Source organism: Taudactylus pleione, unplaced genomic scaffold (assembly GCF_031769625.1).
Source record: "Taudactylus pleione unplaced genomic scaffold, aTauple2 ptg000170l, whole genome shotgun sequence".
NCBI lineage: Eukaryota > Metazoa > Chordata > Amphibia > Anura > Myobatrachidae > Taudactylus > Taudactylus pleione.
The window spans coordinates 4,948,432-4,966,661 of record NW_028284572.1 but is presented as its reverse complement, the minus strand read 5'-3'; the positions used below and the strand labels follow the sequence as shown (position 1 = coordinate 4,966,661).

Sequence of the window (18,230 nt, the reverse complement as noted above, 5' to 3'; positions counted from 1 at the left end):
GTTATAGATGAGTGACTACAAGTCTCAGGGATGCCGTAGTTGGCCATCGGGAACACAGCTGTGAGGTGACACTGCTGGACCCCGTAATGGGGACTTGGACTCTGATGTTTGACAGAAGTAAAGTAATCGCGTCAACCCACACTTTACTTCTATCTATCCATATCCCATATTGTGCACACACAAAGTGCTTTGGGATGTATGTAGGGCAGTCCCATAGAAGGTAATGGGCTAACACCATCTGAAAATAACATTAGTGCATGTAGGCAAGATCTGTAAAGTATCGCAATGCGAGAAGTGTTAAATACCTTCCCCATAGAAAACTATGAGGACGACGGCTGTGGGAGCTGGCGGACGGAAAGAAGGACATGTCTCCGATATCTTCTGCTTTCTCCTGTGGTACATCTGAGAGATACCTAATTCGTCCCTTAAATATGCGTAAACAGACGTTTTTGCGTGTTTCAAGGATTGATTAATAAATATGCCCCATTATCTGATAGGTGCATTATTCAGGTTACTACTTAGAAATGAATTTCATGCTCTCTCCAGTCTGTCACAGTAATTTGACATGTTTGTGTGACATTAATGTGACCAACATACCTTTTAATATGCACTACACTACTCTTGCCAGCCATATGGTTACCTTTTATCTTATAAAATAGTTTTGTCTCAGCTTGTTGTTTATTTATACAGTTACTGTATATAGAGTGGCTGTTAGAAAGCCTCAGCTTACTCACGCCACTCTCCTTTTGGCAAATAATGGAGATTGTGGGTTACAGTAAGTTACAGTAAGGTCCAGGTGATCTGGTTTTCCCTAACTGCAAGATTTGCCAGATTTTGCCGGTAGACTAGCATAAGCTGGTTTTAGCCGTATCTAAGCTATTAGTCATTACATGTATATTATTTTGTTCTAATCAAAAATTATACTTTCTACAATACTAAATGTATAATTCTCTGCATAGATGTAGCATAACATATTTTTCTCTGCATTGTTCTCACTTCCGTGCCAAGCAGAAAATAATAATCTTTAAATATACAGAACACTGTAGTTGTCATGACAACAGTATGACCTATAATTAAATCCACTGTACATTGACAGAAGAGAGAGAGAGAGAGAATAAAACTTGTCTGCCCTCTTCATAATTTTAACTGCTTGTTAAGGCTAGTTAAATGGCAATTCAATTTAGAAGCACTAAAATAAAGGTAGCAGCAATTATGAACACAACACACACATAAAACACAGTCACAAAGTTGCAAACAAAATGGCAATGAAAATTAGTACTGCTATAAGCGGCTTCTATACAGTATCTTGGCTCCAGTGTTATTTCAATACAGTATATTTGCTTACTGTGTGATACTTATGTGTATCTGTATCCTATAGACATGCACTTGATCCCTATCACTATATTGTATAGTGCCTAATTTTCTTTATAAAGTAATGTTATACTGTTTAGTAAATAGCTTCCAAAATTAACATTGAGTGATATGGATATTTATCTTTAGTAATTTATCACTCCAGTGTGTTCCCTTCAGGCATTTTGGGACAGTGGGACATGACCTGGAGGTTATCCTACGAACCTATCTGGCTTCTCAGATCCCCCATAGATAGCAACTGTGTAATGCCATCTCAAGATAAACAGGACAGACACCACAGTCCCCACAACAGGTAATGGGGACACGGTAACCAACTACAAAATAGGGGCCACCAAAGGAATCAGTGATCACTCTTTGTAAATAGGAGGAAGCAGTGATAACCCCTTTCTCATTGCTTAATAAATAGACCCTATAGTAATATTATTTTTATGGAGAGAAAGCTATCTCACATGACGACAAGATTGAAATGTTTGAAGTATTTGATGCTTCTTGTACAGTATAATCATAAATAGCTTGTTTAATGAGATTTATCTCAATTAATAAGCCTATTATTCATTTATTTAATATTATAAATATTTTTCCAAATTAAAAAACCTTACGGCATACAGCAGTTTTACGTAACTCATGCACAAGATAATATAAGACCTGATCTTAATGAGACTTTCACCTATACCAACCCCTTTCCCATAGAATGCTATGTGTTTGCCAGTCCACAGGACCTAAACTTGAAGTTGTGATAATTTACCAGGTGCAGTTTCACAAGAGACTAAGTAATACAAATAACTAAGCTGCAAGTACCACTCCAAGGTACCTAGAGGGAGATGCAGGATGTAAAACTAAGGGCGACCAGTAGACACAGTTCAGTAGATGAATGCAGAAATGCCAGACCACAGTAGAAGTAATCCAATGTAATACTCAAGGTAATACTGTTCAAGCCAAGGTCTGTCTTGGTAGAGAACAATAACAGAGTCAGTACACGCAGTGTAGAATTCGTATTGTGACCGTCAGGATGGTCAATGCCGACATATCGTACTCAACCCCAAAGTAGGGTTCACCAGCAGATATCAGTTCAGTAGCAGAATCAAGTCACAAAGCCAACATTAGGGCAGGAGGCATTCAGTGCAGAACTGGGATCTGAAAGGAAAATGTCGGTCCAGGCAGTGGCTAGTGCAGAATCGCGGAGACAAAGCAAAAGGTCAGTCCAGGCAGCAATCAGTGACCAGGCAGCGATCAGTGTAGAATCAGAGTAACAAGGGGGAGGACAGGAAATCATACAGAGCAACAGGCACAAATTATCACTGCAACATTACAGTATTAACACTATAACTGGGAAAGTACTCCCATTAAATCTTTCATTTCAAAGTAGCTGGTGCCAATCAGCCCTAGATAAGTGGAGAGCATATGTAACGACAAGCATCTAGTATACAAAGGAAAACAAAACAAAAATGCCAGAGGTAAAAGGCAACAGTATGCAGTCCTTATAGTCATCAAAGCACACAGTTACTTGCTGTTCTTAACACAAAGAAAATATAAATATTTACCTTCCTTCCTGATTTTTGATTGCCTGTCCACATTACAACTGACCAGTATAATCTGTGGAGATGTTCAGTTGCTTCAAACTTGTTTATAGCTCACTCATCATTTGAGTCCAGTTCATTTTCGGGTCTTGCTAAATAAACCGGAATTCCACAGAACACATCCAAGTGTGCCAAAGTTTTGTAAGACATAAGTAAAGTGTAAAATAATCATATTTGTTTGTGTTTAAGAGTAGAAGGAAGGTAAATGGCCATGTCATTAAACAAATTATGTGCATGTTTGAAGATATACATAAACTGTAAATTATTTAACAGTATTACTGTCTGCTATCACACTACACACATGTAGCTGGCATGCAATTCAGTCTGGTAACAGATTACTGTGATGCACTTTTAATTATGTACAGATGATGTATAATTACTTGCTTAGACATGCTGTTCAATATAGGAACTGCCACCAAATAAACGCTTTACTTGACCTTTTATGGGACTTCAGGTCCACATGGAAATATAGAAGAGAAGAGAGAGAAAAAACACTGTCTCTTTGTTGCACCAACAAAGAGACAGTGCTTGTTCTCTCTCTTCTCTTGTGTATTGTATATTACTGTCTATGGCAGCACCCCCATAGGATAATTATACATTTGTGAGTTATCAATGATTTGGGGCCAATATACCAACAACTATTTTCGAATTAAACCTTGTGCAGAGGTGTTTTCCAAGTACCCCATCCCTAATTTAAAAGTCCACATGGAAATATGCATTGCGGAAAGTCATACTGAGAACATCACATGAAAGTCCTGCCTTCTATACTTTTCATTAATTTATACTGTACCTTTAAATGTTTTTCATAAATTACTGCTTGGAGACCCCACTTTACTTTAAATAAATCTTCATCTTCTAAGATGCATTAAACTCTGTCTCCGGGAATTGTTAGAGTTTTGCAGCCCAGTAAACTAGCAACACCCTATACCAGTCTTCTCTTCTCCCCTTGAATCTCATTTAAATAATTGTACTACACAGAACTTGCTGTGATTTTTTGCATGCATGTACAGCATGAGTGTACCTAGCCCATATTAGGAAAGAAATTTCTGATCTGTAAAACTGTAATGACTAACATTATTCAAAATCCAATCTGCCACTCTCCCTAGATAAACCCACCCACACTGCAAAAAGCCACATAATAAATATCTAAGTGTAATGAGACACATTTGTGGAAAAATAGCTTCATGTACTGTAGTAATAAATTGCCGTCTGCTCTGTGAGCACGTATTTTTACAGCTTAATATAAATGACGCTAATAAATGTACAGAATATTTTATATAATGTGCGGTCATATAGATGTGTCCTCATTCAACTATCCTTATGGCTGTACATAACTTTAGAGTGACTTTGAGTGATATGCTAATGAAATATAACTAACTTGTGATAAAGTGTTATAATAATTCTATAGAACCTTCTAGGTCTAGGATATTAGCTTGTGAACGCCTTATCACTAGTTATGATACTTAATCACAAGATGTTTTTGTATCACGCAAAACCATAAAAATGTCTGCCCAGAAGAATAGTTAAATGAGCACACATTTATATCAGTGCTTAGTGGGTAGGTGAAACCAGACACATAGAGGCAGTTTTCCACCATGTACCAGCCTCGCCCCTTGAATAAGTAGCATTATGACATTGCATCGAGAGTGCAGAGGATGAAGAGTGCACAGAGTATCTTAATGACGCTCTGGGTGGCTCTAAAGGCTGCAGGGTGCATGCCTCAAATTGGGAAGCATAAGGTACATTAAGGGTTGTCAGTGAGATCAGTGTATTAGTGTTAGTAATCATGTATCAGCTACATTTAAAACTTCTGTGCTTTCATGTGCATTTTTGGATGGGATTTACTGGTTGGGAAATTACTGGCAGTTGCGAGATATCTGTTCTCTAACATATTGCTCAGATCCAGATCTGTTGTGAAAGTCAGTTACAAAAATGACGCCAAGAACAGCCATGATGCGTTCTACAGTATATATTTCAGAATTCTGCACTTCTCACACTGTATGTATATAATATATTTTTGCATGGAATCATTTTCATGGTTGTAATTTTTGTTACTAAACAAACATATATTACAGCAAAGCGAAAGGTGCAGTAACGGAGTCGCTGTGTTATATATTTTAATTTTAAACCAAAAGAAATATATTTGCTTGCTGTGAAATTATTATTAGTATTTATGTATCAACATTCATTTCATTTAAAAAATGCATCTCATACTTGTTATTAGATCCCTATCTGGTCGCATTGTTGGAGGTGTGTGGTGGTTCTTTACCTTGATAATAATTTCATCCTACACGGCTAACTTAGCTGCCTTCCTTACTGTCGAACGGATGGTGTCACCTATTGAAAGTGCAGAAGACCTTTCCAAACAAACAGAAATTGCATACGGGACATTGGATTCAGGGTCAACAAAGGAATTCTTTAGGGTAAGACTATATGTTTTATAAAATGTCTCATGATTACTCACTGTATCCTGATCTTTTTAAAATTACATTATAACATTGTAGTAATTGCTTTTGAAATCATGATTACACATATTGATGCCATTACGTGTTTCAGAATGGAAGCTACATTTGGAAACGATTGTGATAGATTTGCTCACTGCCTTATGGTTAGATAGATACAGTAGAACAGTGATTCCCAACCTCGGTCCTCAAGGCACACTAACAGTGCTGGTTTTAGTGAGATCCATGCTTGAGCACAGATGGATAAATCAAAATAACTAATGTACTAATTAAGTCACCTGTGCTCAAGTATGGTTATCCTATAAAACCTGGACTGTTAGTGTGCCTTGAGGACCGTGGTTGGGAATCCCTGCAGTAGAAGATAGATAGATAGATAGATAGATAGATATTAGGCAAATGGGTATTTAACAAGGTACTGTACGTGTCTTCATACACTGTTACTCTATTATTATTATTATTATTATTATTATTATTATCAGTTATTTATATAGCGCACACATATTCCGCAGCGCTTTACAGAGAATATTTGGCCATTCACATCAGTCCCTGCCCCAGTGGAGCTTACAATCTATATTCCCTACCACATGTACACGCACACACATACACACTAGGGGTAATTTGTGTTGGGAGCCAATTAACCTACCAGTATATTTTTGGAGTGTGGGAGGAAACCCGGAGTACCCGGAGGAAACCCACGCAAGCACAGGGAGAATATACAAACTCCACACAGGTAGGGCCGTGGTGGGAATTGAACCCATGACCTAGTAAATAGCCCCTCACGGCCCGCCAGGTCCCGGACAACTCGACTCAACTTTCTCGCTTAAAATGTGCATCTTGTTCACATTAATAGAATAACTGGAAGTTACAAAACTATATTACTAGATTACATAGACCAATTTGATGTGTGACCCTGCTACAGCTGTGTGCGATTCTGTACACAAAGTGCTATGGTGCTTTTCTTACACCAAGTTCCATTGTGCTACAGATGTGTCCCCTTGCATCTTTGCCGCTTCCGCGCCAAATCGCAGCACTCGTGGCGAGAGCCGCATACCCGTGAGCTGGTACCCGCAACTCCATAGGATTGCATGATGCGAACGCAACCCGCATCATGGCAGAGCGTAGCGCACGTGGCCAAATCTAATTAGATGGCACAATGTGGTGTCTCACTGCGTCTGAGATGCCAATAAGATAAAAGTGTAAAGAAAAATGGCTACACCTCTATGAGCGGCTCAGTCGTGCCGGGCATCTCGCGCCGTATGGCATATTGATACTACTGTAGGTATATGAGGACACATCTGTAATTTAGTAGCATAATATTGTAATGTATTTGACTCTCATACAATTACCAGCCTCTGCCTGTATTTAATGGTAGCCTACACTATAATCAGCCTACACATGTTAGGAGAATAAAAGAACATTTCAATAATTCCATAACAAAGAAATTCAAGTACACAGGGAACATGAGTCATAATGTGGAGGCTGAATAAAGCTCTTGAATTTCTTTGGTGGGTTGTGTGCGGTTACCCTGCTTTTTTATCCACAGCAATTTAAGCACACTTTCCAGAAGGCTGTATGCTCACTGCGTAGTATGAATTCAAATATCTGGAGGCTGATTGTTCACAGCCCACCTTTACCAACGTAACAAACACATACTGTTCTTACACTGTCAGATAACATGTCAGTCAGACATTTATCTGACAAGCTGAAACCCATCAGATATCGTGGCCATACCCTGTGAAATATTTGAAAGTATATGGCCATGATGTTGGCATTCCTCCCCTGTGAAGGAACAGGAGAAATGTCGGATCTTTCAGACATGCTGGATGATTTTGCATGTCCGACAGACCGATCATTACTGACCAGACGTGGCAATAAACTATTTGATTATCGGATGATTATCGGCTGAGCCGTTTGATAATTGAACAGTGTATGCCCAACAACAGTGACACACACACACACACACACTATATTCAACGTTTTGTACTTCACTTTGATTGTTTCCTTGATAAAAGCCAGTTCTGGAACTGTAGAAGTTCTCTGCTTTTGGTGAATAGAGGCATCATACAGTATGTAAACATTGTTTCTTATATGCAATAGAGCTCTTCTCCATAAACAGAGTACTCACCTTTTCCACCTCTGATGGGGCAGAAAATCTTACTAAACGCGGAAGAAGACAGGAGCACATTGTAATGATAAATTTCACTACTGTGCGTGTTGTAACTCCACTCAAACTCTTCCAATGTGTCCTCACCTGACGTACATGTAATATAATATAATTGTGTGTGCTGTTGTGAGAAGCTTCACTGAATGGTGTAATTTTAATTAATATGAAAATCAGTATCATTTTAGGTCAGCTGTGTCAAATTATTAAAAAAATATTTATAAGTATAACTGTATATATTTTCTCTGTAACTCATTATGCCGTATGTGCTATTTTGTGAATATGTTCGAGGTATTCTAATATGGTTAAAGCCCAAAAATTATGTTGGCTGCAATTCACTCAAATGTCAATTTATAATATTTGGATAAAGTTGAGGTTTGCTCAATGCAGCAGTAGATACAAGATAATCCCTCTCATTAACTGGTTCTAATTGGTGAATAATTATCCATAAACACTATCTGTGTAAAGAGTACTGCAGCATTTTCCTGATAATGTTACCTGCTTACTTTGCCCTAATATCTCATTCTATTGGAGTACAATAGATTTGTCAGTAACTTTTTCCCATGTTACAAAATGTTAAATTACTCTGTAATATAATTTCTAACTAATATATATGATCCTAGTTCAATATATAGATTTTAATTTGTAGAGATGAATGATGAGTAAGTTTGTGCACATTACAATAATCACATTTTGTGACAGAACATCCATTTGCAGCACTGCAAAGTTTTGTCACTGTGAATTTAGGGGACTAAGGGGGAGAGTTAATAAAGCTTGGAGAGAGATAAAATTGGAGATAAATAGCACCAACCAATCAGCTCCTAACTGTCATTTTTCAAACACAGCCTGTAAAGTGACAGTTAAGAGCTGATTGGTTGGTGCTATATATCTCCAATTTTATCTCTCTCCAAGCTTTATTAAATCTCCCCCAATGTCTGTGAATTGCTGTCAGAACACTGTAAAAACTGATGGAATACAAGAACCTTGTAGACTTCAAAATTGCACATTATCCCTCACACCCCATAACGGTGCGCAAGAAAATATGCTATGTTGCTGTGCCGTAATTCTCTGCACATTGCTGAAAATTTAACCCGGGTGCTGTAGTTTGGGTTTTTCTCTCTACAGAATGGCATTCTACACTGTCTTTGTACATTTTGCATATTATTACATTTAGGGGTAAATTTACTAAAGTGAGAGTTTTAGAAGTGAGTTTTAGAAGAGATGTTGCCCATAGCAACCAATCAGATTCTAGCTATTATCTTCTAGAAGGTGCTAATTAAATGTTAAGTAGAATCTGATTGGTTGCTATGGGCAACATCTCTTCTAAAACTCACTTCTAAAATCTTTCACTTTAGTAAATTGACCCCTTATAATTTATAACTAGACCTGGGACAATTCTGCTACATGAAGCATATGAACTGTTTTGAACAATGACTGGGCAAATTGTGACTATTATAATTATCTGTTATAACTGTCTTACATTTCTTAAACCACATTTTTTATTGCAGTCATTAGTATCAAAGTAACCTGTACCTGTACTAGTCACTAGTCATCAACACCATTCGCTATTTAGGCAATTATTTTTATATCAACCATTTGATGTTTTTTACTGCAATTATTCTAATATTGCAAAATACATTTATTTCTCTGCTAATTACTATCCAGTCTGTTCTCTAATTAAAGCCCTTTATCATTGCAAAGTCATACTTTCCAATTTACATGTATCGATTTACAGAGAATTGATGAAGAAAATAAAATGAAGCCTCAAAAATGGCTAGACCATGTTGAGATGAAAATGAAACATCTGTATCTTTATCATCACCTTTATCAAATCATATCAAAAGTTTTAGTCAGACTTTTGCAGATTTTCAAGATAATTCAGCCATGGCCAAAAGTTTTGAGAATGACACAAGTATTGCTTTTCACAAAGTTTGCTGCTTCAGTGTTTTTAGACCTTTTTGTCAGATATTACTATGGTATACTGAAGTAAAATTACAAGCATTTCATAAGTGTCAAAGGCTTTTATTGACAATTACATTAAGTTTATGCAAGGAGAATATTTGCAGTGTTGACCCTTCTTTTTCAAGTCCTCTGCAATTCACCCTGGCAAGCTGTCAACCAACTTCTGGGCCACATACTGACTGATGGCCGCCCATTCTTGCCTAATCAATACTTGCAGTTTGTCAGAATTTGTGGGTTTTTGTTTGTCCACCCGTCTCTTGAGGATTGACCACAAGTTCTCAATGGGATTAAGGTCTGGGGAGTTTCCTGGTCATGGACCCAAAATGTTGATGTTTTGTTACCTGAGCCACTTAGTTATCACTTTTGCCTTATGGCAAGGTGCTCTGTCATACTAGAAAAGGCATTGTTTGTCACCAAACTGTTCTTGGATGGTTGGGAGAAGTTGCACTTGGAGGATGTTTTGGTACCATTCCTTCCTGGCTGTGTTCTTAGGCAAAATTGTGAGTGAGTAGCAAGAAAAACGGGAATTCTTATACAGCGCTACACCTGAAAGTGAGCAGCTAACAGTCAGATCTCAGTCCCCCCAAGGACTAATAAACTTTGAACTAAAAAATTGATTGAAAAACTGACACAAGCGCTGACACAAGAGGTAGCGCTTGTGTCAGTTTTTCAATCAAAATTGTGAGTGAGCCCACTCCCTTGGCTGAGAAGCAACCCTACACATGAATGGTCATAGGATGCTTTACTGTTGGCATGACACAGGACTGATGGTAGCGCTCACCATTACCTTCTCTGGACAAGCATTTTTCCAGATGCCCCAAACAATCTGAAAAGGGATTCATCAGAGAAAATAACTTTACCCCAGTCCTCAGCAGTCCAATCCCTGTACATTTTGCAGAATATCAGTCTGTCCCTGATGTTTTTCCTGGAGAGAAGTGGCTTCTTTGCTGCCCTTCTTGACACCAGGCCATCCTCCAAAAGTCTTCGCCTCACTGTGCGTGAAGATGCACTCACACCTGCCTGCTGCCATTCCTGATCAAGCTCTGCACTGGTGGTGCAACGATCCCGCAGCTGAATTAACTTTAGGAGACGGTCCTGGCGCTTGCTGGATGTTCTTGGGCGGCCTGAAGCCTTCTGCACAACTATTGAACCTCTCACCTTGAAGTTCTTGATGATGAGATAAATGGTTGATTTTAGGTGCAATCTTACTAGCAGCAATATCCTTGCCTGTGAAGCCCTTTTTGTGCAAAGCAATGATGACTTCACGTGTTTCCTTGCAGGTAACCATGGTTAACAGAGGAAGAACAATGATTTCAAGCTCCACCCTCCTTTTAAAGCTTCCAGTCTGCTATTCTAACTCAGTCAGCATGACAGAGTGATCTCCAGCCTTGTCCTCGTCAACACTCTCACCTGTGTTTACGAGAGAATCACTGACATGATATCAGCTGGTCCTTTTGTGGCAGGGCTGAAATGCAGTGGAAATGTTGTTTTAGGGATTAAGTTCATTATCATGGCAAAGAGGGACTTTGCAATTAATTGCAATTCATGTGATCACTCTTAATGACATTCGGATGTATATGCAAATTGCCATTATAAAAACTGAAGCAACAGACTTTGTGAAAACCAATACTTGTTTAATTCTCAAAACTTTTGGTCATGGCTGTATGTCAAGTCTTAGCAGTGGTGAAAGCACATCTGAAATTACGGGATGTAGTTGGCATTCTGGCGGTCGGGATGTCGGCGCTCAGAATGCCGGCGCCAAGATCCCAACACCAGTCAGAATCCAGGCGACAGCCTCCCGATGGTAAGTATTGGGGCTAGGGGGAGGGTTAGGGTTTGGGCTAGGGGTTGGGGTTAGACACTAGGGGGAGGGATAGGGTTAGGCTGCAGGGGTTAGGTTTAGGCTGCAGATGGGGGAGGGTTGGCATTACTTCCCTGCCGCTGTAGGTATTTTAACACAGTCGGGATGCCGGCATCGGGATTCTCAGTGCCGGCATCCCATTCCCAACCCGAATTTTCATTTAGATGACCATGAATAATTCTCATGGCTTATGTATGATGATCACAAGACAGTAGTATTGCAATGTGATAGTCAGTCTAGACAAGGATGAATATTTACTTTTGGTGTAGTGTGAGGGAAGCTGTAATTTATCAGTCAGGGACTTAGGGGAAGATGTTCTAAGTCTTGGAGAGAGCTAAAGTACCAACCAATCAACTCCTATCTGTCCCTTTACAGGCTGTGTTTGAAGCTGATTGGTTGGTACTTTATCTCTCTCCACTTTATCACTCTCCAAGGCTTAGTACATCTTCCTAATGCTGGACACACACATAGCGATATTTTACGCGATCTGGCTGATTCCCACACATTGGAAAGACAGATCGTGTAAAATATGGCCAAATCTTGAGTAAATCGTGAGTCCCCACTCACGATCACGATGTTATGCGCATCCCCGCTGGTCGCACATCGCATCGTCAGATCTGCCGTGCAGTAGGGAGGATCTGACAATCTAGGAGGCGATGCACTGTGAAAGTCTGACAGCAGGAGAGATCGTATGAAGATTGGACACCAAATTGTGTGCAGATCGTGTGGAGATCATGTGCAGAGCTGCCGGGGAGAGTTTCAAGGGAAATCGTACACATCGGCTCATCGTGTGCAGATCGCTATGTCTGTGGCCAGCATAACTGATTATACAAAACCTGCTATAGCTGTCAGTTCTTCACCTGCAACCTTACAAACAAGCAACTATATATCCTTTAAACCAAGAAATGCAAGTCATGTATCAGCTTAAAAGGCAGTCATCATTGCAAGCCAAAATTCATCAGTTTGGAAATGTGACCTGGATGCTGGCACTGATCCAACCTCTGGTAATGCATACTGCTTTCCTTTAGGTCTACTGCCAGATCTGACAATCCATATGGCAGCTCACATGTGTAAATGTCCATTGTACAGCTAGCATTGCTGTCCTTTGTAATGATGATGATTCTGTATATATTGATCAATATGAAAATTAATTTACACTTCATGACAATTCTGAAGTTGTCAGTCATCAACAGTTTGTAATATTTCTATTTCAAAGTCCCAAACCAGCCACAGCTATCACTGCCAACCATCATTAATAGAGGTATTTGGCAGAGAGGAAAAGTATAGCAGGATGTATCTTGGTGAGCTCACCCTATGGGGGTCCATGCAATTTCGGGCAATTTTTGGATGGTTATTAGGGGTCATGCCAGTGTCAGTGACTGCGTCTGCAGATACAGTTCCACCCACACCAGAGGCCAGGGTCCATAGGCAGGTGCATGTCCGATGGTGGAGCCGATGGCATTTTTGTACGCACATTGGCAGATTAGCGACTCTCGCGGTGGACGTCTAAGTAGGCCACAGCATTAACATAAACACGCAGTAGCAGCTGTGACAAAAGCTGCAACCGCTACTGCAACTTTGCCCACCTCTGAATCACCCCCTATATGTGCAGTTAGCCAAAATGACAGCTTTACAAGTGATGGCTTTCAGTTCTGTTTTGCCGAGGAGTTGATGATTTGTTTATGCCTGCGATGGATACAGTACCTAGTGTCACACTCTCACAAGCAAAACACAATTGGTCTCTGCAGTACTTCATCTCAGATCTTGTAGACTGTGTAATAGTGGCTTAGCTAGATGAGCCACAGCATGAGCTGTTTATTAGAAGATCTAGTTCAGATGAAATTGAGCTTCATGAATGTGCATGTTACATGCTCTCCATCCCTTTCTTACTTGCAATCGATCCCTGAAATCTGGAGGCATATAATGCTATTTCCCAGCTGCAGTAGTTGTCTGACTTATGTGCCGTTGCACCCTAGTTCAGCTCTTACTGATTACTTTTTTTGCTGGCTGACAATCTGGATTCGGACCCATACAGTCGATCACTCTCTCTCTCTCTGGGAGTTTCTACATCTACCGTATCTATCAGTCAGGAATCTGCTTTTTGCTGTAAGTAGAGGAATATCAGATGTGCAGCCATTGAAAGATTTTCTAGCCACAGGTACAGGATCTATTCTTCTTGGTGAAATGAATGCAGTCATTGGTGGAGCTAACGTGAGATGTAACATCAGACTCCAGCTCAAGCATGATTATTACCCTCCTCTAGCTTGGACCTTTGTATATTTAGAACTTATGTTCAATTCTTTACAACTGTTTTTCCAAACTTCAGCAAGGCAAGTGATGACCCTCGCAAGGCAAGTGATGACCCTCACAGCGCTGCTACAGTTGAACCCAATCTCCAACAGGCATGCTCTTTGCTGGATTACTATGTTAAGTTTCACTAATGGTTGAGAGACACCAACTAGAATATAACATCCAAATGCCACCAGTATCAAGGGTAGCATAATGATGACTTTCAGGATGAACTAGCACATAAAATTCAGCTGAAGCTTTTGATGAATTTGTACAGTGATGTATAACCATTGACACCCGCTTAGCTGAAAGCCAAAGGAGAAATGCAAATCACAATGTCTCATTTCCCCTGCAACTTTTCTCCTCATCTCACTAAGAAACATTTTTGAACTAATACAGTTTTCAATAAAGTAGCAAAGACTCTATTTCTCTTGTGCAACCTGGAAACATTTTCTAGCAAATTGCTAGTGGACGAAATTCCAAGCTGTCAGAAAACTTTTATGTCACCTCGGCCCTCTCAGAATTAACCATCTCTGTCTCAGTTACCTAATTCATACTGTTACATTTCTGTGCAGTTTCAATTATTTCCTCTCAAGTTGTATCTTCAATCCTTATTGATTCTCGCTTCCTGGAGTAGTTTAGCAAATATGAATATGCCTAGAAACATCAGATTCTTACCTCTATCATGCTCTAGCCTATTCCTTTGCAGATCATAGATACGTCTGTTTCAGTTACAGGCCAGTTGCTAGGGTGACGGTACCTTTATTTATAATACCCTACAAGGTACACCATGCTAGGTGTTGTTTAATCCCCTAAAGTCCTTGTAATCCTGCATATTCCTTGGTTTACCAAACATTATCCTAGTATCAATTTGATTACCATAGAGCTTTTCATAAAAATAGTTTAGTCTCCATTGTTTATCAACTCAGAATTTCTCTACAGTTATGGTATCAAACATCAATTAAATACCTGAACCCTTTTGAGACTTTTCAGATGTCTTTTGATAAGAATCTAGAAGAGACTCTACCTCAGCACCGTTCATATGATTGTCTTTTTGACTTTGTGTCTGGTCCCTTTATTGATATCCTTTAATAATACAGAGAAATCTGTTTGGTTGATAGTCTCATATATAATAAGACAAAATCCAAGCATTAAAGATATGTACGAGCAGTTTAAGAATTCCTAGGGGTAATTTTACTAAGATTCGAGTCTGATTGAGTTTGTTTTTTTTAAACTCGATTTGCCTCGCCGAAACTCAGCGATTTTCTCGTTTTTAAACTCGCAAATTTACTAAGAAGTGAGTTTAGCTGAAAGTGAGTTTTCCGATGGTGAAGCAGATCGAGATTTCTCCCCCGAGTAGCAAGTTTAGATGAGATTACTCACCTGAGATTGCAGTGTTTTCTCTCTGTAAAACTCTCCCGAGCAAGCAGCCTGCACATATCAGTGAGATATGTGAAGACTGCTTGTGTGATCAACCTGTTATGGAGCATACACACGGTCAGATTTGTCAGACTTGTCAGATTTGTCAGATGAACGATTAAACGATTTGAACGATTTTACCAAAGTTTTGAACGATTTGAACGATTGAACAATTTTTGACTGCATTAAAATGAATGGAATCCTCCAAGTCTGACTGCAAACACATCAGATGTCAGAAATCATTCAATCGTTCAGGCATGTCAGATATGAACGATTTTCCTTCAAATATGAACGACTGAACGAATTTTAAATCGTTATCGTTCATATCTGAAGGAAAAATCTGACCATGTGTATGCACCATAAAAGAAGGTTTAAATCTTTAAAAAACATTACGTAGCCCCCCCCAAAAGCATAACCAGCCCCGGACTGGTCAGCCAACCCTGGTTCCAAAAATGACAGAGAACAAAACGAGTAGGGTTCCCCCGTAATTTAGGAACTAGCACCTGGCTGCAGGGCCAGTGCTGGTTTTAAAAAACTTCAAAGGGACCCCCCTGTATTTAAAACCAGCACCGGACCCAAACTGACCGGGGTGTAATGCCACAGCTAGGAGACCCTATTACTGGGTCTCCATGGCCAAAGCATTCGCAACCCAAGCTGGTCAGGTCAAGCCAGGGATCTCAGGGAAGATGGGGACCCCCCAAAAAGGGGTCCCCCCTCTCCCGAAACCCCAAACTTGGTCTGAAGCCTGGGTCTCTTCCCCGCACCCCTGGGCTGTGGGTACGGGAGTAGTAATGTGTAAAATAGTTGAAAACTATTGTATTTTACAGTGGAACTACAGGTACCAGCATGCCTGCCCTTTGGCACTTGTGGAACTACAAGTGCCAGCAGGCGGCCAGCACCCATACCCCCACTGTAAAATAAAAAGTTAAAAAACCACAGTGCACACACTATATACAGTGAAACTTTGTTACATACACCTAACCCACTCACACATACTTACCTGTGCCAGCTGGTCTGTCCCCTTGTCCCATGTAGATTCCACAGGTGTACCTGGAAAAAAGAGCCTATACTCACCTCTATCCTGGCGCCGCTCTCCGTAGCATCCACGTACTTGGCAAATAAGAAAACGAGTTACGCTATCCATACGAACAGGTGCAAGTATATGTTGTGACAAAATACTTGCACCTCAAGAAATGACAGATGACCATTATTATCTGTTAGTTCCCATGGGCCGCTAGCCAATCATTGGCTGGTTACACGTGGGTCCCCCCCTATATTTAAAACCAGCACTGGCCCTGCAGCCAGGCGCTGGTTTCTGAATTATGGGAGAACCCTACTCGTTTTGTTTCCCGTAATTTTTTGCAACCAGGACTGGCTTACCAGTCCGGGGCTGGTTATGTCTTTTGGGGGTAGGGACCCTACGTAATATTTTTTAATATAAACACTTTACATTAAGTACACATGCAGAAACATACACAAGTCACACTGACCTGTGTATGTTTCTGGCAAACTCGCAGCTCAGGAGGTGGAGAAACTGCGAGTTTGCTCTAATCTCACCCAAGATTGTAATCTTGAATTTTAGTAAATTTGCAAGATGCATCGTTTTTATGAAAAGTACTTCTGAATTTGCCCGATGGTGAGTTGATTCGAGTTTGCAATCTCACCCGAGTTTTACGAGTGAGATTAAAGAACTCTCTCCCAAACTCACCTGAATTTGCGAGATGAAAAACATGCCAAAACTCACCTGAGATTGTCATCTCGACCAAACTCGAATCTTAGTAAATTTACCCCGTAGACTGTAAATCAAACCTAAAAATTGTTAATTTTGTACTCAATCTATAGATTTAATTGAACATTAATCTGATTAATTCTTTCTTGGCTTAAATACTAAATGCCGTTTAGAGAAAATAAAACTTAGATAACTAAACCAATCTCAATCTAAGTTGTAAAGGAACTGTTTTCATCGAAATGCGAAGAAGCTTTTAAGACAGTTCACCAATCACAATTTAAATTACCATATTATATTTTGTAGTCATGTATAGGACTGGTTCTTATAATAGCAAGGCAGATTACTTATCAAACAGAGGAACCAATTTTGCAGATACATTAATGACAGCAGTCATTTATCAAACGTTCCGAAGAAGGATAGTGGCAGCTACAAAAAGGATGTGCTGTCTTTCCAGAATTAAGTTACAATATCCAAAGATAGAATTTTAACCAGTTCTTTTACATCTTTATCAAAAATTCTTGCTATGACATAATATATTGCTGTAATATTACCATTCCATGATAATTGGACACCACAGTGTTCATAAAAATGTAGACATTATTAGTAGGTGTAACTGGTGACTAAGTTTTGCAAAAGACATTCGTCAATATGTTTCTGCATTAGCTGTTAGTGCTAGAACCAAGATGACTCACTCAGCCCAAGCTGGACTGCTTCAGGGCTTACTAATAATCTCTAGAAAGGATATAGCAATGGAATTTTATCACTTAGCTGACCCATTCATGGGTATTGAACACTATATTCTAATTATTTACCAGTATGGCTCATTTTGTTATTTTCAGCACTCCATATGGCACACTTTTAATGCCCAGAGTCTGTTGTTTCTGACAGAGCGGCAGTTTACAGCACATTTTTGGAAGGACTTTGGCAAAGCAATACGTTTAAATGTGTTCTCAGCATACCACCCTCAATGAAAGAGTCAGAGCAAAAGGTTTATCCAGTGTTTGGTCATTCCAGCAAGGTGATTGAGGCGACCTGCTTTCAGCAGCAGATTTCACTTGTAATCATTTTGAACACTCCTTGACCAAACAAAATTAGGACTAAACAGCAATCCTGGAATACAAGACACACTATCCAACAATACAGTATACAAAATAAATGGTTTTCTCTGTTTATATCGCAGGAGGCTCCATCATAAGCTGTCTGCTTATGGCCATCACAAATGACCCAATACATTAGTGGGGATCAAGTACAAAGGACACAGCTCATCACTGTTGAAAGCAGTCTGTGAGACTGGCAGTATATTAGTCAATTTCAATAAAATTTGACAATATGTTTTTACTATCTTTTATTTATAAGGAGCCATAAAATGTACACACAAGCAAAATAAACAGCTAACCTT

General features: G+C 39.5%; 1 protein-coding gene across 4 annotated transcripts in view; it reads left to right on the top strand.

The window, feature by feature from the left end:
• Positions 1–18,230, top strand: part of GRIA2 (glutamate ionotropic receptor AMPA type subunit 2) — a 232,105-nt gene that overhangs the window by 187,953 nt on the left and 25,922 nt on the right. For all 4 annotated transcript variants that reach the window (XM_088475313.1, XM_088475311.1, XM_088475309.1 and 1 more), the window contains exon 12: positions 5,173–5,371. In XM_088475313.1, the coding sequence (XP_088331439.1) occupies positions 5,173–5,371 (199 nt within the window). The remainder of the gene's footprint in view (positions 1–5,172; positions 5,372–18,230) is intronic.